Source organism: Prunus persica, chromosome G2 (assembly GCF_000346465.2).
Source record: "Prunus persica cultivar Lovell chromosome G2, Prunus_persica_NCBIv2, whole genome shotgun sequence".
Taxonomy (NCBI): Eukaryota; Viridiplantae; Streptophyta; class Magnoliopsida; order Rosales; family Rosaceae; genus Prunus; species Prunus persica.
In genome coordinates, this window is record NC_034010.1 from 16,657,096 (window position 1) to 16,680,257 (window position 23,162).

A 23,162-nucleotide genomic window follows, 5' to 3' on the forward strand; every position below is an offset into this window, starting at 1 on the left:
TCACCTTGTGTAACACCTTTTCTCTTAAAGCAACCCATAAGCCTAAACAAGCCCTACCAACATCACCTAAAGAAGCGACGTTGCAGCCACATGCACCCACCACTGCATCCGTAACAGATTTGGGGAAAACATGATTTCCAACGATCTATCTGCGCATAAGAGCAAACAAATAAACAAAAAAACACTATATTGACAAAGAAAAATTGGGTGATTTGTAGCAACCTCCGTCAAAGACGATGTAGACCCAAATTTAGACAACATGAGTAGTGTTAGAGAGCGGATTTTGGGAGAAGGATTTGTTTGAGAACGCCTAAAAGGGGTGATGGGCAACTTCAATATGAGCATGGCTCAGAAGAAATCACCATAAGGGGCTTGTTATTCAATGTCCCAGTGGACTTATTCACTAACCAAAAAGAAAAAACTAATGTAGGGACAATGACGCTTCTTCCTCATCCTCATATGTGGAGTTTTTCTTTGGGACTCACTAAATGAGAGAGCGGCTAGGATTTTTTACTATTCTAATAATAGATCATTGATCATTATTTTTAAATACAATTTATAGTAAATTATGCATGGGCTTTTTTCTTCCGGAAACTACAAATGGGCTGGGCTGCCGTAAAGAGCAAAATGGCTGAAATTTCCCCCTTGTGTCTGAGTTCAAAGATCAGACCCCAAAATATTTCGAAAGGATAGTAAAGCCTTAGGAAACACTTTGGTTACCTTCACCAACGAAAATAATGGCCGCTTACAGATAAATTCTTAGTGCTTACAAGTAGAATCTTAGCTTGGCATGAAAGGCTTGTGGCATAGGAGCAAAGTTGTCATGAGTTTAGCATTGAAGAGAAAATTAAGTGTTCCTAGGGGAAAGATGGGGTATTAAGGTAGGAGAGAAATGATTTTACAGAGAGGTTTGGTTGAGCATGAAGAAAAAGAGAGAAAATTGTGGCTTAAGTGTTTTTCCGACAGCTTGACAGAGACTTTGTCAAGTGTTAAACAGATTGCCAAGAGGGAAAACTAAGGGAAAAGATGGGCTGAACATGAAATTGTTGGGTTTTGGGAGTAAGAGAGGAAGCTTGCTCTTTGGATGTGGTTGATGCTTGTTGGGTAGAAGATGCCTCTTTTATAGCCGCTGGAAGCTGACATTTTCCAAGAAACCCTAATGGCTTCTATCCTATTTTGCCAAGTCTTTCCATTCCTTTCTCCCCCTCATTCCTTCAATCATCATATTTTGGTGAAATCTACTCTGCTCCTTTGCACAAAATCAGGGATTTTGGGAGCTCAAGGTCCCTTTCCCGCAGCTGCCTTAGTAGAGAATTCCATTCTTAGCTATTTCCCTTTTTCTTTCCTTCCTCCTTCCATGGCTAGATCTGATCAAGGAAAGCAAATGCATATACATGCTGGTTCGAAGGGTGCCTCTCCTCCTGGCAGCTTGCACGCTAATATCCCTTGGTTCTTCGGATGTTTTGTCCTTGGAACTTGTTCCTTCCCATGTGTTGGAGCCTTCCAGCAGCTTTGCATATGTGGACATCTTGCTCCTTTCGTGGCTTCTGTTTTTTTAGCAAGGGGTTGAGGCTTTTGCTGCTTCTGATTTCTAATTGTATGGGCCTTCTAAGATAACAAGTCAACTTACCAAATAAATGGGCTAATCTCATCAAGTATTGGGCTATATTGGTTAATTTAATGGACCATTTTGGGCTGAGGTAATGGGCTATTTTGGCTGAGGTAATGGGTTATTTTTCTTCTTCGTGCTTACCCACATATTTGGGCCTAAGAAACGGGCTTGGGTTCTGAGGCTCCTAAGCAACCCAGGACCTCCATTTCTTGGCCCATTAATGGGCCTCATGACAACGTATTACCATCCATACCACAACCCACTCAAGCAAGCCCTAGGCATTTGAGTGGCTTGGGCCCACTTAGGCTTGTAGCGTGGCGTGTTGTTTACTTGCTTGGCATGGCATGTGTGCAAGTGCATATGACGAACTTTCGCGTGCCCAAATCTTGTTTCTTCTTGGTAAGGTATCGCATTGGGCCTGGAATATATTTGGGCCGAACCGTGGATTTTTTGGGCCTCAACAAATTACTATAATTTATTTGAGAGGATCAAACTCGAGTGCAAAAAATGGACATGCACAACTAATCTAACCTTAGAAAATGATGAGGGGGTTAAATTCCTAAGTTTATCCCAAAACTAGAGAGCTAAAACCTAAAATTTAAGCGAGAAACCTCATTCAATCGACCAAGAATAATAAAAATTACATTGTCAGTAGACCGACAAGAGAGGCATGACAACCCCATCGAAATTTGCATAAAAGATCGGACATATGCGGATTTCGATGACCAAGGGGGCTTCTTCGTCTATCTTGAAAATTTCAATTAATATAGCCTAGATTGTAGTTTGGTTGTTCATTATGCAATTCTTTATGGTAGATGCAAGTTTGTAATTCAGAATGAAGCTACGTAATTCAGAATGAAGCTACACTCTGTAGCATGCTATATCAAATTGAGCTTTTTTTACTATATTTCATGCTTCTTTTTGTTGTGTGTTTCTTGATTTATTCTCTTAATTTATTCTCATAATTTACCCTTGTTCTAGATTGTTAGGATATGTTCAGCTAAGGCTTTTAGCTTCCCTTGACAACTTTGTAATTGCACATGTAATTCATCAAGTTCTAGGTTAATTGGACTAGGATAGTCTAGTTTCAAATGATTACTGTGGCTGAGATCAACAGTGGCACGATGCAATCAAGATCTTCAAAGGTAAATCGTGCATTGCATATATATATATATATATTAGGACATATTGAGTCAACGTGATGACTAATCATCCGTTACTGCCAGCTCACTGCTAGCTCATTTAATTTCTCACGTGTTACCAGCTATAGGTTTTTTGTCCTGATGACTTTTTTGTCTTATTGTGAAGCCAATGAGTGGCTGCCAGCTGGGGGAATTTAGGGCAGATTTCTTTTTGGGTAAAAAGTGAGGTTACAACACTGTAGCCATCACTTTGACAGATAAAGAGAATTTTGATGGCCTTTCTTCTCTGCTTTTCTTCATTCTCTGTGAAGTCTGGGTTTTCATTATGAGATTTTGAAAAATTGTTTTTAAAATATGCTCATCTTCACTCATTCATTCATCATTTTTGAGAGAGAGAAAGATAGTCACGTCTTCTTCTTCTCTGCAAATGGTGAGATGAGTGAGGTATGAGGTTTCCAAAATGAGATCTTGAAAAATGGTTTTAAAATCTGCTTTGATATTTGAAATCCTTCTTCACTCATTTATTCATCATTTTTTAGACAGAGAAAGAGAGTCATCTTCTTCTTCTTCACTGCAAATGGTAAGATGAGTGAAGGTATGAGGTTTCAAATTATTTTTGAAATCTTCATTGTTATTCAAAATATGCATCTAGGATAGTTAAACACATTCTCATTCATATCAGATTCTTGGATTAATTTCTTCAAGAATGGTTTTCTTGAAGAAATCAATCTTTTATTCATTGAATCTACATATTCATCGATCTGTCAATCCAGAGTTGAGTTGCAGTGCCATTAGGTAAAGGAGCTGATGGACAAGCTGTCATTTCCATGAAGGACAAGATACTAGCTCAACTAAGTTTGGAGAAGAAGCTTGCACATAGAGGTAATGCTCATTTCCTAAATAGACCTAGGATTGCTTGAGCGTGTGATTACTTTTTCTATAAGAACCTTCTTAACTTAGTAGATTACCTAATTGGAGTGATGATATCCAGTTTTTCCTAATGGTGGGTTTCTGGGTAAACATTTTGAGTGTGATTCTCTAATTTATATGCCTAGTCATACTGTTTGTGTTATATCTGAAATGTTGATGAATGTTCACACACCTATCACTCTAGTTGTTGCTAGCACATGGAATGCCTAGATTGACGGGTCCTTCTGAGTGTCTAGGTTGTCATGTAGTTATCTTTTAGGCTTGCAGGGATTTGAATATTTGATATGACTAGTCATATTGTCTCCAGGTTTGTTTGATCATTATTGTCATACATCTGTCCATTGGGGTTTTAATTTACCCCCTTCATCTAAGTACCAATTACATAAATAATTAGAAATTAATAAAGAATTTTATTTTCTTAGAAATGGGCATTCAAAGAAAAATTATTAGGCAAAGCACAAAGTGTTTTAAGTATTTTATTTAGCACACGTGATTTAGGTTTATTTATGCTTGGAACAATTGACTTATGTATTTGTCAATTAGTACAAGTTAATGTTTTTTTAGTGTTTAATGTGTTTTTGACCACACATAAAATTCTAGTTTTGTCCTTAGGCTTTTAGTTGTTATAGTCTCTAAATTTAGACTCGATTTGCATTTGATTTTCAAATTTGCAAAATGATTGCTCTAGCCTTTGAACTCCACTTCTGTTAGCAGTGTTGGTTACTTTTTCTGTCAAATTAAGGGGGGTTAATCGTCTTATTAGTCCCTGAACTTAGACCCGATTTGCAATTGAGTACCTCAATTTTCAAAATGATTCCCGTGGTCCTTTAACTTTAGTTTCGTTTGCACAACTAGTCCCACCGTTACTTCTGTCAATTTTTTCTGTTAAATGCAGGGACAAAATGATATTTTTATATTACAAAAAAAAAATGAATAAAAAATTATATCTTTAAAGTAACAATAAAAGAAAATACCATAAAAAAACCAACAAAAAAAATTAAAGTTTTGGGGGGAGTAGAAATCAGGATAGAGGGGAAAATTGAGAGTTTAATTTTTAATTTTTATAGTTTTTTTTTAATTTTTTATTCATATTTAAATCAATTTTGATATAAAAATACCATTTTGCCCATGCATTTAACAGAAAAGTTAACAAAATTGACGGTAGGACCATATGTCCTAACGAAAGTGAAGTTAAAGGACCATGAGAACCATTTTGAAAATTGAGGTATTCAAATACAAATCGGGTCTAAGTTCAGGGACTAATAAAATGATTAACCCAATTAAGGGGCAAAACAAAAAAATTTACGTTCTTTTTAATGGAAAAAAAAATTGTATTTTTATTTTTATCCTCTTGCTTTCTCCTTCTTTTTTAGTTGATCTGATCAAGATTGAGGATATTGGATGGGTGGAAGGAGAGAGAGAGAGAGAGAGAGAAGCCATGGGATGGGGGTGGACAAATTTGATGGTTGAACTAAAAAAGAATTAAAGAAGGCAAGTTCCCCCCACTAATTGAACTAACACTTAATACTTACCCATATGTTTGGGCTCAAGAAATGGGCTTGAGTTTTGGTGCTCCCAAGCAACCCAAAACTTCAATTTCTTAGATCATCAATGAGCCTCGTGAATACTCATAATCATCCATACCATAACCCGCTCAGCAAGCCCTAGGCATTTGTGTGGCTTGGGCCTACTTAAGCTTGTAGCGTGGCTTGGTGCCAAGATAAAGGTTTTCAGCTTAGCGTTGCGTGTTATTTGGCTTGCTTGTGCTCGAGCTTTGCTGTATTGTAAGCCAAATGACACTCGACGGGATAATAAGCACGGGGTCATAGAGCCAGTACATTTTACAGGCTTGTTACGACCTTTCTGCGTGGCGGGTTGCGTATTTGCTTGGCGTGGCACGTGGATCATAACTTGTGCAAGTGTACACGACAAACTCTTGCGTACCCCAGTTGGGCTTATTCTCTAGTTAAATGTTGTACTGGGTTAGAAATATATTTGGACTCAACTTTGGATTTTTTGGGCCTCAACAGTGATAAATAATTTCTTCAAATTTTGTGTCATTTTTATAAAAAAAATTTAAATTTATTTTAGAATTAAAAAATATAATGAGTAGTTGTGTTCCATAAAAATAGGATCTATTATTTGATTTTTATTTTTATTTTTATTTTTATAATATGAAAAAGTGTGAATTTACCATATTATCTTCATTTAATTAATAATTTCAATTCGTAATGTTTACGTTAACCAAGGGCATTTTCTGTTATTTTGAATGTTTTACCATTCTTTACCTTTTGCTTTAGAGCATCTCCACCCCAAAGGGCTAAGGCAAGGGCAAGGGCAATCAAGGGCTGCCACTATTCACGTGAATAGTGGCAGCCTTGCCTTTTTTGGTTCCACCCCAAAAGGTTAGGGCAAGGGCAAGAAAATAAAAAGAATATGCAACAAAATATAAACTTGTTATGTATGTATAGGAAAAGTGAATGAAATTGTTATGTATTTATAAGGAAAACATCCATAATTTTTTGGCATTTTTTTTAAAAAAATATTTTGATTTTGATTTTTTTTTTTTCCATTTTTTTAAAATTTTTTTGAATTTTGTTTTACTCACTGACTTCAGCGCCCTTGGGCTGAAGTCCAGGCAAAATCTGCCCTCGAGCTTGCCCGGGCTGATGAGACCCAGGGCTTGCCCGGGCTGCAATGCTGCGCTGGAGGTCCAAAATCGAGGGAATGAGCCTCTTGCTGGCTAAAGTTGCAACGGTGGAGATGCTCTTATATATATATATATATATAGATAAACAATAATATAGCTGAGGTGGTGGTTGTTATCTCAGCACCACTGCGTACACCACCCTTACACAACCCTTACACCAACATTGTCACAACCACAATACCACCACCATCATTAAAATAAGGGAGATTCACTATTATACCCAATATGGGGGCCCAAATTATAAAAATATCATATATAAAATGGACCTTAGAAACACACCCAAAGCCCATTTACAACATAACAAAAAAGCTTTTAACTTCTTATAAATTACAAAACTGCCATCAATTTCTTAAAACAAGCCCAACCCCAAAATCTCATAAAAATACCCAAAACACTCAATAGGGCATCAAAGTAATTTAATAATCAATATTAAATTCAATAAGGCCAGCTATCATTTTTTGGGTTTTTTTTGGGTTTGTTTATAGGAATTCAATTGTGTAGGGTTTATTTATAATATTAATGCTAAAAATGGGTATATCACTAAATATCTCTTAAAATAAATACACTATATTCACAATTCAGTGTCTTGATGTAACTCTCAACACGGCACCTGTGTGATGTTACTTGAGCCAAGTATATGATATTACACGGCACAAAGACAAAACATGGAGGAAAAGCACACATTAAGAATTTTCATTTAATATATTATATATTTCTTGTATATTCATTTAATATATATAAAAAAAAATAATTTAGATAACTTCGAGTTTCTTTAAGATAACATTGGAACAGGTAAAAGTCTAGTTTTTAGGATTTGGAGTTTTTCATTAGAATTGAATGTAATATAGTTTTAAATTTTAAATTTTTTGTATTGAAAATTTGAATTAATATCATTTATTTATCTTGAATGATAAATTTTAGTTAACTTGAACATGTTAATTTTTAATTATCTAGCATGTAAGTACAAAAAAAATTGCGTACCATCATTCCCGCCACCACGATTGCCTCCACCCTCACGCAAATGCTTGTCTCATCACAGCCACTCATTTTGTAGGGAATTCATACAAAAAAAATTATCATATAAATTCCGCCTCTACATTACGTTATGTTTAATCGGTGTAAACAAAGAGATTTTTACAAAATCTAAAACTATAAATCTTAGTTTTCTAAATACTTATGTTTTGAAATTCTCTATTGTTTTCTTTTTAATCAATAGGTGGGGGAATTTGAACATAAGACATCTTTCAATGTTGAGAAGAAAATATTTAACTTTTTCAACATTGAACTCGAACAAGAAATTCTGAACTTTTTTTCTTCTCTAATATTTTCAAACCGCCTCATTAAAACGCACCACAAAAGAAAACACATTACTTTATTAGAATACCGACTACATCTGTAACACCCCGACTCCAAATTTAATTCATATTTTAAATTATTTAAGTGAATTTACGAATTTACCCTTAGAGTAGGGGTAAATTGGTCATTTTCTTGTCCAGAAAGTGTTTGGGGCAGTAACTGGTATTTCTAAGTAGGTGGTTTTGAGACGAATTCGTAGACTCGCGGTAGGCTTGAATCGGAGTTGTAACGAAAAAGTTACTAGCAAAACATCGACAATGGCAAAACAGTAAATATTTCAAAATTTGGGTTTAAAATAACAGATCTCTCTCTCTCTCTCTCTCTCTCTCTCTCTCTCTCGGCTGAACCCCCTCCCCCGTTTCGATTTTCGCCGGAATTTCAGACGGCGAGAACTTCGCCGTCCGACCTCCATTTCAGGCGCCGTTTCTTGCAAAAGCTTCCTCTCTTCCTCCTCTACCTAGTCCACCCCTTTCCTCCGATCGAAAACCCGGCGAACGGCAGTGGCAACGACGGGAAAAACAGCCGAAACTGCTGACGTCATCGGCGACGTTTTCGGCCGTCGCGAGCTGTGCCGTCACTTGGAACAGGTACTCCGACTACGCATACACAGCAGGTGGGACCCTCTCAAGGTCAAGCAGCGTGGGACTACTTGTGAGTAGACTTTGTTTTCAAATCTTGTGCATGGTTTTATTGATGAAAGATTTATGCATAATGTTTTTAATGATTTATTGAATATATTATATTCATGAGTTGAATTTGATGTTTATATAGTGCTTTGGCATAGTTGGGTATTGAAAGTATATTTTATATGGATTTTGGGAAATATTATGTAAGATGTTTTAAATGGTATTTTGAATATATTATTTATGAAATTGTTGAAAGTGATATTTTTATAAGGCATTGAAAATATATTTTGGGTTTTGACAAATTTGAGTATCTTGAGTATGAATATATGGATTTTGAGAATTTCTATATATATTTGGCTGTGTGTGAGGTACTTGGGTTGTTGAGATGAGATTGTGGAAAGTGGTGAGTATAGAATGTCAGTTTGGAGTGCTATAAGCACTACCCTATGTACCTCCCCTGATTTGGAACTTGGATACGGAGACTTGAGATACTTGGAATTGTCGGTACTCGGGGCATCCTTGACGGGATGTTGCTGTAGACCCTTAATTGGGTAGTCTGCGTGCGTAGGACTGATCACAGACGTACGGGTTTTAAGGTTATCGACGGTACGTTCTGGCTGAGAGTTGGTCCCCCAGTTGGACGGCTCGTTCCCTAGTCACATGGTGGATTGAGGACTCATCACGAGGACTCTGCCAGGGTGACTAGTCAAACAATCCCCCAGTTGGATTGTTTCCCCGGTACAACTAGGTGATGATTATAATTATACTATATAGATATCTCTTATATTATATATTTATATCTATTCATTCATTCTTGTTTCTCGGTGTGGATACTTCCTTGCCGGTCGTGTCAATGGGTACGTTTTCGAGAGTTTGGTTGTGGGATTTATAAGTTTTTGGATGGTGGGTTTTGTAAAAGCGTTCTTTATGGATTTTGGACTTGGCATCTAGTATTGATTTGTTTTGATATATATTATATATATATATACTTGAGTATGACGGTTTTGAGATGCATGGGATTTCTTGCATGATTTTCTAAACGGTGGGGTTATATTACGTTGGTTTACACTGAACTGAATTTATTTTTGTCCACTCACAATTTTCTGTTTTGCGCCCCCCAGCCAGTAGTTGACTGAGCTCCGCAGTAGAGCCAGATCGTGCGCTTCCGAGCCTTAAGTCATCGTAGGACTCTTTCTTCATGTTATTTCCTTTGTACTCTGTTTTGTTGTAATTGAAGTTCTTAGACATGCTCTGTTATCGCCCCTGTTTAGGGTTTGAATTGTGAGGCCGGAGGCCATTTTGTTGTAAACTGTTTATTCGCTTCAAAGCATGCTGCTGGTTGGGATTATTCTGTATTTTTATGCAGGTTGAATTTTGTTGGTTTGTTCAATTCACAAGGGAGACTCTGCCAAAATTTTGGTAGTGAGTCTCGATTTCTAGTAAGTGGGCCCGGCATCGGGGTGATGTCGGAATAAAGATGGGATTCGCCCCGATTTTGGGGAAATCTCAGGGCGGGTCCTGTCAACATCAAATAAGAGAAAATGTGAGCAATGCAAATTAGATAATGACCATGGTTACAAACATTAACGAAATAAAAAATGATATAATAATAATAAAAAATTGTGTAGTACTCACCAATTTTACACTTCATATAACTAATAGTAAGTGTTAGTTAAATCACTTTATCAACACATTCACAATGTTCAGTGCATGTGTTACAAAAGAAATATTTTTTTAGAACCTTTCCTATTAAGAGGAATGATAGTATACTAAACTCACATACATTGCACACGGATGCTAGGACTTGAATCAAAGACCTTGCTTGAGAGAGTAATTACTCCAAACTACTATACTAAGTGGGTCCTTTGCAAAAAAAAAACCATTGACCCTCACAATATATTCAATCTTAAGTAATTACCATGTCGATGATTTACCATATCTCCCTATGCATTATTGTTTATCCTTATTGCTTGTCTGTTATGTTTGAAACGGAAAAGTATTGTTGTTATTCATTGTATTTAGTGATTTCAAATTTATGATACATTCATATTCGATTTTATGTACATTACACTATTTCTTTTCATAATCTATATACATTGTATTTATTTTCTTCCATAGAAGGATCTTTACCAAAAATGCCGATCACCCAATTTGAACCTACTTTATATGGCATTAAGATGATAAAACAAGCCACACAGACAAAAAAAGAAAAATAAAACCGATAAGTTATGGCGCACATAAAAAGAATTAAAACCATTTACCACACGACAAAACCAAATATAGATAAAGAGTAAAGCCGACCATATACACCATGTAATTATTTTCCAATTCATATATCCTTTATTTTGTTTTTATTTTTCTCCATATATCACAATATTAACTTTTATTTGTGTTTGGTAAAACAACTAACTATTTCCAGAAGTGTATTTTATACCTCTTTTGGTTTTCTCATGGGCCATATGCCCAAGAGTATTTATATATAAGGCGGTGCAAACACACAGAGAAGCACAAGTAGGCTCTTTCTCTGAGTATAGTGATCACAAAGTAAAAAAGCAGAGTTTGGTATACAATCATGTTGGGTTTGGTTTTGGGAGTTGGAAGGGAGCTTGGTTCCTCCATGTGGGTGGTCCTTTTGTGCAGCCTTGGTGCTCTTGTGGCCCTCAAATGGCTTCTGCAGAATGCAAATTCCTGGTACTATGAAACCCCGCTGGGTGAAAAGAAGTACTCTCTCCCTCCTGGTGACTTGGGCTGGCCTTTCATTGGCAACATGTGGTCTTTTCTAAGAGCTTTCAAGTCCTCCAACCCTGAAGCCTTCCTCAACTCCATGGTTTCCAGGTTCACATCTCTCTCTCTCTCTCTCTCTCGTCTACAATTATATGTATTTTCTTTACTTTCTCTAGGCCAGATGAATTATCTAGTAATATCAATTTACAGTATCTAGTACATTGTCGATATTCTGGTAACCATTACCCTCAATTCTTTTACAAAATAAAATGCTGGAGGCATTTTGATATGGTAATATGATGCCGTAAGGATTCGAACTTGAAACCTTTGATCTACAGGACACGGCCATTTTCCACTAGACTAGACCCGTTGGCAGTTATACCAATGTTTTTGATGATGTGAATGGAAGAGTTTCTTTATGCTCTCCACTTTTGGTCACTTCGAGTTAGAAGTGAAACACACACTCGCACACATCTAACAAGATTGCCTTATCAATGAACAATGCAGGTTTGGTCGTACTGGAATCTACAAAACCTTCATGTTTGGGAGCCCAAGTATCATCGTTACAACGCCTGAAGCAAGTAAAAAAGTTTTGACAGATGATGAGGCATTTAAACCCGGGTGGCCTATTTCCACAGAGGAACTAATTGGAAAGAACTCATTCACTAGTATATCGTTTGAAGAACACAAACGTCTACGAAAGCTAACAGCAGCTCCAGTCAATGGTTATGAAGCATTGTCCGTGTACACGACGTATATCGAAGAGAGGGTCATATCATCTTTGGAGAAATGGTCCAAAATGGGAGAAATAGAGTTCTTAACTCAACTCAGAAAGCTTACTTTCAGGATTATCATGTACATCTTTCTCAGCTCAGAGAGCGAGCCAGTCATGGAGGCTCTGGAGAAGGAATATACAATTCTTAACTATGGAGTTAGAGCCATGGCAATCAATCTTCCGGGATTTGCATACCATAAAGCACTTAAGGTGAGGGAATTATTGTTTTCGTAACATGGACATTAGTGTTTGCATTTTGTTTTAGCATCTAACCGAGTCATTTTCATTTTAGGCTCGGAAAAATCTTGTCTCTGCATTTCAATCCATTGTGGACGACCGCAGAGCTCAAAGGAAGGCCGGAAACTACGTGGCAAAGAAGAAAGATATGATGGATGCTCTGCTAGATGTTGTTGATGACGATGGAAGAAAACTTACAGATGCGGAAATTATAGATGTTCTGTTAATGTATTTGAATGCGGGCCATGAATCTTCTGGCCATACAATGATGTGGGCCGCCGTTTTCCTACAAAAACACCCAAAATTTTTCCAGAAAGCTAAGGTACATGAATTTTCGTAGTTTTGGATCAAGTTCTTTTATTTTGTCAAATTTATTTTTAATATTGGGAACTTATTTACTGGTGCAATGTGACAATTCATCATACATAGTAATTTCTAGCCTTCACCTTGAGTCCATATTCAATCCACTCCGATTTAGTCCTTTAATGAATTCTGATTTGCTAAAATGTTGGGCCAATGCAGGCAGAGCAAGAAGAGATTGTAAAAAGGAGGCCACCAACACAGAAGGGCATGACGTTTAAGGAATATCGTGAAATGGAGTATCTTTCCCAGGTACATAGTGACTTCACTTCCATTTTTTCAGCCCATGCCATCATATTCCAGCTAACCCTTTTAAACTCCATAGGTGATTGATGAAACTCTTCGTGTCGTAACATTCTCCCTTACCGTTTTTCGAGAGGCAAAGAAAGATGTCAATATAAACGGTGAGTGCATGGTTCTAAATGTTTTGCTTTAGAGGAAACAGAATTTGTGTATTTGTTCAATTTATCTGTTTTGATGTGGAACCACCTTAAAAAATTTACTTAATGGCTTTGATTTCAGGTTATAGTGTTCCTAAGGGCTGGAAAGTTTTGGTCTGGTTCAGGAGCATTCACTATGATTCTGAAATATATCCAAATCCATTGGAATTCAACCCTGATCGATGGGATGTAAGTTCAGAAGCACTTTTGATGTACTGATAATTATGGCAAACAGTAATTTATATCTTAGATCTGACTTGTTTAACTGCTCTCTGCTGGCTCAGAACTACACGCCCAAACCATTAACTTTTCTTCCCTTTGGAGCTGGAAGCCGGCTGTGCCCCGGAAATGATCTTGCTAAGCTGGAAATCGCTATCTTCCTTCACCATTTCCTCCTTAACTATAAGTGAGTCATCTTGCAACCAAATTCCTCTCCATGACTAAAACTACAATTTATTTATTTGTTTTATTTTTATTTTTTCTGTATGTTCTTCTAATGTTTCTGTAATTTGGTGATGCAGGATGGAACCTACAAATCCGGACGGCCCATTGATGTACTTGCCACACACTAGACCAAAAGACAATTGCTTGGCAAGAATCAAGAAATGTGGATCTGCATAGATATGAGAGGAGAAGTGAAGAAGGAAACACAGTCAAAAGGTTATGAAAACACAGAGTTTCTGTCTGCCTCATATATTAGGTTTTAGGTTCTATGTTTTTTGGTTGGCAAGTTTTGAACTTGGATCTTCCCATCTTGCAAACCAAGCTATAAGTGCTGGTGATTGTGCATTTGCAAGCCTGTTTTATATATAACCATGTTGGTTTATCTAAATAAAATTGTTGGAAATTAAACCAGCATCTACTGTTGTTCATGGTTTTGTCCTTTTAGTTTTTTGAGTTGTCTTGTATGCTTTTGCCCTTTAGTATTTGTTGCTGTGCAGAAACGGCCGTGTTTTACTTATTTTCTGTAACTAATAAACAGTTTTTGAGTCCAAAGTCCATAATTTGTGTTCCGTAAGGCTCATTTTTCAAAAAACTATCTAAAAAACAACTATAAAAAAACTCCATTTTTAAAAACACAAAAGTGAAGGTTTAAGAGTTTTTTTGCTAACGGGGTTTAGCCCAGTGAAAGAGGGCTTTGACTTGCAGACAAGAGGTCTCAGGTTTGAATCCCCACGGCATCATAGTTATGTGTGTTTGTGAGAAATCTCCCTCTTCTGTAGTTTAGACTAGGGCTTGTACTAAAAAAAAAAGAGTTTTTTTCTTCTCAAAAAGCCCACCATGCCTCCTCTCTCTCTCTCTCTCTCTCTCTCTCTCTCTCTCTCTCTCTCTCTCCCCTTGACCCAGTCATCTCTTCCAATTCTGACTCGGACTTGGACAATGACGACGTTTCACACCTACTAGTCAACTCGAAGCTGGACCCGACCCAGACCCACTCCCAGAACTCACCCTCCTAGATACTTTGATCCTTGTGTTGGATAAAACTGAAACTCTAAGACTTGATTAAACGTTGAACACAAAAGCTATAGCTGAAAGTTTCAAACTTGATTAATTGAATTGAATAAAAGAGTACAATTTAAATAGGGAAACTAAAGCTACTGTTGTAAGTAACATGATCGTCATTTAGCAGATTTTGTGGAGCCACAATCCACGATTGAAAGCATGAAAAATAAACATGGTTATCCACACTAACCATGACTCCTACAAACTAGGGATTCCCTATAGTCTAGGTATCATTGATCTCCTAACTATAGGCAACAACTATTATTAAAAATAAATAACTTAAAAACAAATCTTAACACCATCCCTTAAACTGATTTACGCAGAAAACAGTTTAAGATTTAAACTTCATCTATAGTCCAGTGCTGATTGACAGGACCCGATCCAAATTCTGCTTTGGAATCCGAGTCAGACCCTGTGCGTGTCCGACACTTGACGAATGTCGGGCACAAATGACCTATATGAATTTTAGGTTTGGGTCATTACACTGATACCCTTCCTTGAACAACGACATGTGAAGAGCAAACTCCAAGTGTGCTTTTGAGGTTCTTGAACACTGGTTGTTTGAGAGGATTAGTTAGGATATTAGCATCTTGGTCTTTACTGACAGGACCCAATCCAAATTCCACTTTGGAATCCGAGCCAGACCCTGTGCGTGTCCGACACCTGGCGAATGTCGGGCACAAATGACCTATTTGCCCTTCTATATAAAACATGATAAAAATAACAAGGTTGACTTCTACTGAAAAACCGGCAGAGTTTCCCTTGTAACTGGCTCAATACCAAAACATTTACACCTGTCAAAACAAGTATATATATACAACCAACTGCCAGCATACATATATATACACATGCCAAGAGTTCAAAGCTCAGTCTAGGGCAAAACATCAGAGCGACTATGAAGAATTTACAAAAGAGTAAATCTTTATACAAAATACAAATCCTACATCAAAAGAAAGGTGCGGAAGATGGGAAGTGGCCCGGTGGTGGATTCTTGTGCACGTCTACGTCTACTGCCTGGGGGCGCAAAACAACAAAAAGGGTGAGTGGACCCAAAAACAAAATTTAGAAAATACCATATGAACATACTAACCCCACTGTAAAAACAGTTATACAAACTAGCTTATTTTCTTTATTTCTGAAATCAATGCATGTATATAACTATACATTTGAAAACAGTTGAAAACTATCACCTAGGTGCACCCCTATTTCCGTCAAATCCTTATATTCGTCAATTTCTTGCATCACCATGGGTGACACATACTCGCAGGTCTCAGTGACACGAGGTCAGTCTGAGCCGCAACTCGCAGGATTTAGGGGACCGTAGTCCACCTTTATCCGCATTACTGGCTCCACACGAGTTCGAGTACCAAGGAACTCGTGGGGCAACTGTCAAGCATGCTGACTAAACCGAAGGCAACAAATATAATCCGAAGGCAACATTTAATAACTGGGTACAAGGTGATTGAAGAAAATATAAAGTTTCTGAAGCAAAACTGTTGAATAATTCACTTTCTGTAATCTTTTAAATTCTGCTGCCATTTATCTGTTAATTAACGAGAATATCTGTTCCTATAAGCTTTAAAGAAATATCACTCGGCAACATGCAACATAACATATTTTACAAAATAAAACAGCTTATAACTGAAACTAAACTGCTTAAATTCATTTATTAAAACAAAGAGTCCACTCACTGATAGTCTAAGCTCGCTAGACCTCTTGAAGGTCCCTCATGCGGGTCAACTGGTGCCCGGGTGCCTGATTCAATGACCATAATATTCTATTAATACAAGATAGTATTAAATTAAAAACCCTACCCCGGCTCCTAAAAGTACGTGCATCAATTTAAAGTGATCCCTAGGCCCATAAAAGCTTTCCTTCCACGTGGGATAGTTTAGCGGTATCTTGGGACTCAAAAAGCGCTAAAGTCCAAAAAGTCAATCCGGAACCCCACGGGTCCATGACCTCACAATATGATCCGGATGCCACTAGAAGGTGCAATATATCTAGGACACATGTCCCGAGGGCATTGGTGTCAATCAGATGGTCGAATTAATCACGATCGTGTAATCGCATAATTTCTAAACCCTAGCCCTAGGGTTCGCGTTTTCGGTGTATCCGGGACTCCGATTCTAGATCGGTCTAATCCTACACGTTTCTAAAATTATCTCGAATAACATATCTAAAATTGATTACGATCCAACGGCTCAACAGTATTGAACCCGATAATCGCACAATATGAAAAATCCGTTCGAGGCTCAAACGGTATCCAAATTGAGATCCGTGAATTCCTATGCGCTTGTGACGACCTAAGGATCACATCAGAACACAGTGTCATGGTACCACCCTCGCCCACGCACCGCCGCACGCGCCGGCAGCAATGGGTGTCCAAAGCGATTACACATCGCCGGAAAATCTCAAAACCAAGGCTCCAAAATCCTACCCTAGGTATAACACCATATTTGGAACCACTTTTGTTCTTGGACTAACCCCAAAAACTGACCGGAAGTGGCCGAACACGGAGGCCGAAAACCAGCTGGAACTTCAAGTTCAAAAATCCAATAGCTACACTGAGAACTGATTAATTCCTACCCAACAGGCAGCTAGAACAGCTCGAGAGGTTCAAAATCCATACCTGGCTCGACTGAAACGGTGGCCGGAGGAGGAAGATCGGCGGCTGTGAAGATCGGGCGACGTCAGCCGCTTCTTCTCCAAATTCCGGCGAAACCACGGCGGCTGGAGGCAGGAGCTGGCTGGGGTTGGAAGAGGACGTTGTCCCGGTTAGTTTGGTACCGACCCCGTCCACAGGCGTGGCCGGTGGCTAGAGTTGCGAAGGAGAGAAGGAGGACGGCGCGGGAGAGGGTTGCGGGAAGGAGAGAGAGAGAGGGAGAGAGAGAGAGAGAGAGAGAGAGAGAGAGAGAGAGAGAGAGAGAAAGCTGAGGTTTTTATAAAAATTCTGGTTTTCCAATTTACCGTTTTGCCCATCGTGATGTTTTAATCGTATTTTCTTCGTTAAAACTCCGATTCGAGTCCACTTCGTGTCTATGAACTCGTGTCATTGTGCTCTATGCAACGGCGTATGTGGAATTGTCAAATTCCTTTTCGGTCAAAACGTCAACTTTGAGTTCATAATTTATTGCAAGGGCAAAATTGTCTTTCCGCATAAGAAATTACTAATTAAATATGAATTTTAGGTTTGGGTCATTACATTTACACTTGCAAAACTCTGACAATCACATCATCTTTGCAGAGATCACGTCAGAAGTGATAATGAACATCTATATGTTTGCTTCTCCCATGCATAAATGGATTCTTTGAAAGCTTTATGGCAGAAACATTGTCCCAAAATATTATTGTTGGACCTTACTGCTGATGACCAAGAACTTCAAGCATTCTTCTAAGCCAAATGGCTTGGCAAGAACACAAAGCAGCTGCGACAAACTCAGCTTCAGTTGTGGATAATGTCACTTTGCTTCTTCTTTGAGGACCACGAAACAACACCTAAACTCATTAAAAACACATGCCTAGAAGTGCTTTCTCGATCATCAATATCCTTTTCATAATCAATGTGAGTGAAGCCAAAGAAAATTGCTTTTTCACCCCTGTTGTAAAGAACACCAAAATCAGATGTTCCTTTTAATTCTCAAAAGATTCTCTTAACTGCCTTGAGATGCATCCCAGTAGGATTCTCCATGTAACAACTTATCAAACTAACATCATGCATGATGTCTGGCCTTGTTGAAGTAAGTACATTAGACTTCCAATAATTTGCTTGAAGTATTGTCAATTCTCTCACCATCGGGATCTCTTGTCAACTTCAAACGAATTTCAGTTAGTGTTCCAACTGGATTGCAAGTCATCATCTAAAACCTTTCAAGCACTTCAAGAACATATTTCTTTTGAAAATAAAGTTTCCAGCAGCTGATTGCACTACTTCCATGCCAAGAAAGTAGTGCATTAGTCCCAAATCAGTCATATCGAACTCATTCATCATAGACTTCTTAAACTCATCAAACATATCACCATAATTTCCAGTGTAAATCAAGTCATCAATATAAAGATACAGGATGAGCATTTTACCTTCATCACCAACCTTAACATACAAAGTATGTTCATATGGACACTTTTGGAAGCCATGTTTGGCAAAATATGCATCTATGCGGCTGTACCAAGCTCATGCTGCTTGTTTCAACCTATAGAATCAATTTAGTCCAAATCACAAACCATACCCTAAAGTGTGTCTTCCTTGGCTACAGTCCAAATCACAAAGGTTATATGTGTCGAGATTCCTCTACAGGATGTATTTACACTGTGTTTTATTTAACCAACAAACATTTCCATTCAATAATTTGCAGGTACCATAGCGCACGGCATATGTCGACATTGATTTTCATCTTATTGATGCTCCTGTCTCCCAGCCTCTTCCTCCCAATTCTGTTCTAGCAACCAATTCCTCATTTAGGCCCCATCTTTTTGCATAATACAATCCCGTGACTGGCCCAACCCATCTTGCCTTGGTTACCTAGACTGTCCCACAAGGTCCACAAGCTTTTCTAAGCCCATCCCGATTCTCACCAGACCATGCTAGCACTTCTGCCCTAGCACTAATGCCTCCTGTAATCCCTAATAGCCTCCATGGGCCAGTCCTCTCTGTCCCTACCATATTGGATCATCCAACTCCATTGCAACCTTCTACAGACCCGGTTCCTACTAACGCCTCTCACTCTCCTCATGTTGCTCTGCCCCTTCGCATCCGCACTTGCCTTCAAGATGGCATTCACAAGCCCAAACAACGAACTGACGGCACTGTTAGATATCATATTCCCCGTGCATTACTGGTTGCTCTTGATCATTCTGAACCAACTTGTTTTTCACAGGCTTCTCGACATCCTAAGTGGTGTGATGTAATGACCGAAGAGATTAATGCCTTTATCAAGAATGAAACATGCATGGTCGTTGGTCCTTCCTACTACCTCTCAAAACTTGGTTGGTTGCAAGTGGGTCTTTCGGATCAAGCTTAATTCAGGCAGTTCTCTTGAGCAGTACAAGGCTTGCCTTATTACCAAAGGCTTCCACCATCAACCCGGTATTGATTATGCATAAACTTTCAGTCCTGTTGTCAAGCTCGCCACAATTCGCATTGTTCTTAGCCTTGCTATCTCTCGTGGTTGGTCTCTTCGGCAATTGGATGTCAAAAATGCCTTTTTCCATGGTGTTCTTCAGGAAGATGTTTACATGGTTCAACCTCCTGGCTATATTGACTCGGTAAGCCTACACCATGTCTATAAGTTACATAAGGCCCTTTATGGCCTCAAGCAAGCCCCATGGGCTTGGTTTCAGCGTATCAGTCACTTCTTCCTCACAACTGGGTTCTCTCGCAGCCAAGCCGATGCCTCTTTCTTTATTTTTCGTCATGCCTCTCATACCATCTTTCTATTACTATATGTCAATGACATTATTGTGACATGCAGTGACCCATCTCTATTACAGGATTTCATTCATCTTTTGGCTCACTAATTTGACATTAAGGACCTTGGTCCTCTTAGCTAATTTCTTGGAGTACAAGTCTCTCACCAGGATGGCTCTTTTCATCTCAGTCAACTCAAATATGCCAATGATCTCTTGGAAAAGACTGCTCTTGTTCACTCCAAACCGGCATCTACCCCCTTGGCTGCCATGACTCTCCTATCTCTAATCGACAGCAGCTTGCTCTCCAATCCCGCTGAATATTGTGAGCTTGTCGGCAGTCTCTAGTACCTTTCTCTTACTCGCCTAACATCTCCTTTGTTGTCAACACAGTTACCCAGTTTATGAATGCTCCACCCACAACCCATCTCATTGTTGCAAAATGAATTCTCTGCTACTTCAAAGGCACCATGGATTATGGCATCACTTTCTCTCCTCAACTCGCCAATGCTTCTCTTTGTGCCTATTCAGATGCCGACTGGGCAGGTTGCCCTCACTTTCGCTGCAAAACCACGGGTTACTTGATTTCTCTTGGCACTAATCTTCTCTCGTAGTGTTCCAAAAAGCAACCTACTGTATCTCGCTCTAGTGCCAAATCTGAATATATGGCCCTCTCTCATGCTTGTGCCAAAACAACTTGGTTATGTTCTTTATTGCATGAGCTTGGTGTTCGACTTCACTTTCCTGTCCTTCTTCACTGTGGTATCTTAGTACCACCTATATGGCTACAAACTCGGTTTTTCATGCTCGTACCCGCCACATTGAGTTGGATTATCACTTTTTTCGTAAGAAGGTTGCCCTTGGAAGCCATCAAGTTCAGTTTATTCCCTCTGTCGACCAACCGATGGATATTCTCACTAAGGTACTTCACAAGCCGCCCCATTAACTCATTTGCTCCAACTTGTCCATCCAGGGATGTCTCGTTTGCCAAGGGGAGAGGGGGTGTCAACACAAATCTTGGCATATATTACTTTCCTACTGTATTTAGAAAATCTGTACTGCTCACACTTATTGAAATACAAGGAACACATTTTCTACACCAAACTTTCGACTCAAGCTCCTCCTTGACATGATAGGCCATCAACAACGTCTCTTCTTCCTTCTTCTCAGCAAAGTTCAACTTCTCTTCCTGTTTTTTGTTTTTAGGCGTCCTTGTGTAGCATTCATTGTGATAATGCCCATAATTGCCATACCTATAGCACTCAATCTTGGACTTGTCCTCTTTCTCTATTTTGGGAGTGATCATCATCTCTCTTGTAATTCTGACGGTGTCTGCTTTCATCTCTGTTGTCTCGACCTCTGCCCTCATCTTTATTACCTCGACCACCTCTACCTCTACCTCGACCTCTTCCTTTTGAACTTGAGGATTTAGCAACGGTAGAAGCTTTCAAAGCTTGCTCATCTGAGGTAACTCAGTTTAGCCTTTGCTCATAGACCAACAAGGAGCTTTGCAGCTCATCTATTGACATCTCGTTAGTATTATTGGACTCTTCAATAGAGCATACAACATAATCGAACTTGGGAGCCATAGATTTTAGGATCTTCTTAATAATGGCCACATCATCGAGCTTGTCACCATGGATTGTTATCTTGTTTGCAATTCCCATTGCTCTCCCAAAGTAATCAGTAACATACTCTCCTCATTTCATCTGAAGAGTCTCGAAGTCTTTGTTGAAGGAAAATTGTGATCTTCCTAATATAATTTCACCACCACTAATTAAATAATGGGGTTTTATTATTTTAGGTTCAACCCATTCGAGACGCAAGTCTCTTAATTACAATCCCTTGCTTCAAGGGAAAACCCGCTGATTCCATCATAAAGAAACAGAACGTGTGTGTTTGATTTTGCAGCTGCTCCCAAGTCCAATCTCAGGATGCCTAGTATCCTTGCGGGAATCAAGCCACTCGTAGTTCAAAGATTCATGATGAATAAATGACTCATCACAAAACGAAGAATTTGAATGAGTTTGATTGAGGAGTGTTTGAGTGAATTTAGCTGAATAAACCAGGGATTCGATATGGAAATATGTTTGGGATGGTTGCGTCTAGATTGAAACTCTAGATTGCCTATGTACCCTTTTAAAGGGATCAAACCAACGTAGTTCGAAATTGATTTGGGGATTAATGGGTAAGTGTGGCCCACTAATTGAGAATTTGTGTCTTTGGGACAATTTGGAGATTTTCATAGATAGATGACCTATGGGAAAAATTAGAAATTAATGGGAAAGTGTGCCCACTAATTAAGAATTTGTGTTTAAGATATTTGAATTTAATCCCATTGGAATTTTCATGGGTAGATGACTCATGAGAAAAATTGGAAATTAATGGGTAAGTGTGGCCCATTAATTGAGAATTTGTATTTGAGAGATTTGAATTTCATCTCATTGAAATTTGCATGGATAGATGATCCATGGAAAAAGTTAGATGGTGTTGTATCATTTCTCTTATTGTCAATGTCCGAGAAAAATAATGAGCAATTTTAATTAATGCACTAATTTTCTAAAGTTGACATTATTTGCACTTGGGTCCAAATATGGCTACGAGGATTGTTGAATTAATCCATTAATCATATGATAGGAAATTTGGGCATCTGCAAATTTAATGGGCAAACATTTGGATCACACATTAAATGGGCTTTTGAGAGTTAATGGGCAATTATTTTTTGACAGCCCATGATCCTATTTTGGGCATTTGATGTTTGTTGTCAGTTAACCCATGAGCAAAGAGCCCAGAAAACTTCGATCCAGCCAGCGATTGAAACAACCTGATAGCTATCCAACTCTTTGTAGAGTTTGTTTCTCAGTAAAATCAGACCTTGCAGTCCTATCTTTATCTGGAATACTTGTGATCAGTCCGAATTAAGAGTAAACATTGTTACTGTTCAGTCTTTAAAAAAAAAGTACACGAAGTCCCAATCGGTACAGAGCCTTTGCAAACAACGGGAGAAAACCAGAAGAAAAACTGCAGCAACACATCAAGAGGTTTCAGACTTTTTTTGTCTTTTTCCTTTTTTTTTTTCCTCTGCAACACCAAGTTTTTTGTGTCTTTGTTTTTCTTTTCTTCCAATCTCCAACAAAGTGGCGTCAGCCACCTCCTTCTTCTTTTTTTGCTTTTACTTTTCTTCTTCTTTTTTTTATAACTGTAGCAAACCTCTTTTTTTTTTTATTGTCATACATCATGATCTGTATTTTGGTTGTTTGCTAAGAAACCAACAGATGGGGCATTCAATGCATGGGCTGCCCCAACGTGGCCCTTCCCAAGTTCTACTTCTTTTCCCTTTTTTT

At 38.5% G+C, this 23,162-nt stretch overlaps 1 protein-coding gene across 1 annotated transcript; it reads left to right on the forward strand.

Annotated features, from left to right (window-relative positions):
* LOC18786970 (ent-kaurenoic acid oxidase 1) lies at positions 10,928-13,840 on the forward strand. Its single transcript, XM_007217868.2, has 8 exons — positions 10,928-11,211; positions 11,608-12,085; positions 12,168-12,434; positions 12,635-12,724; positions 12,798-12,876; positions 12,995-13,101; positions 13,197-13,318; positions 13,434-13,840. Exons 1-8 carry the CDS (start codon positions 10,949-10,951, stop codon positions 13,531-13,533), a joined length of 1,506 nt encoding a protein of 501 aa, XP_007217930.2. The 5' UTR covers positions 10,928-10,948; the 3' UTR covers positions 13,534-13,840.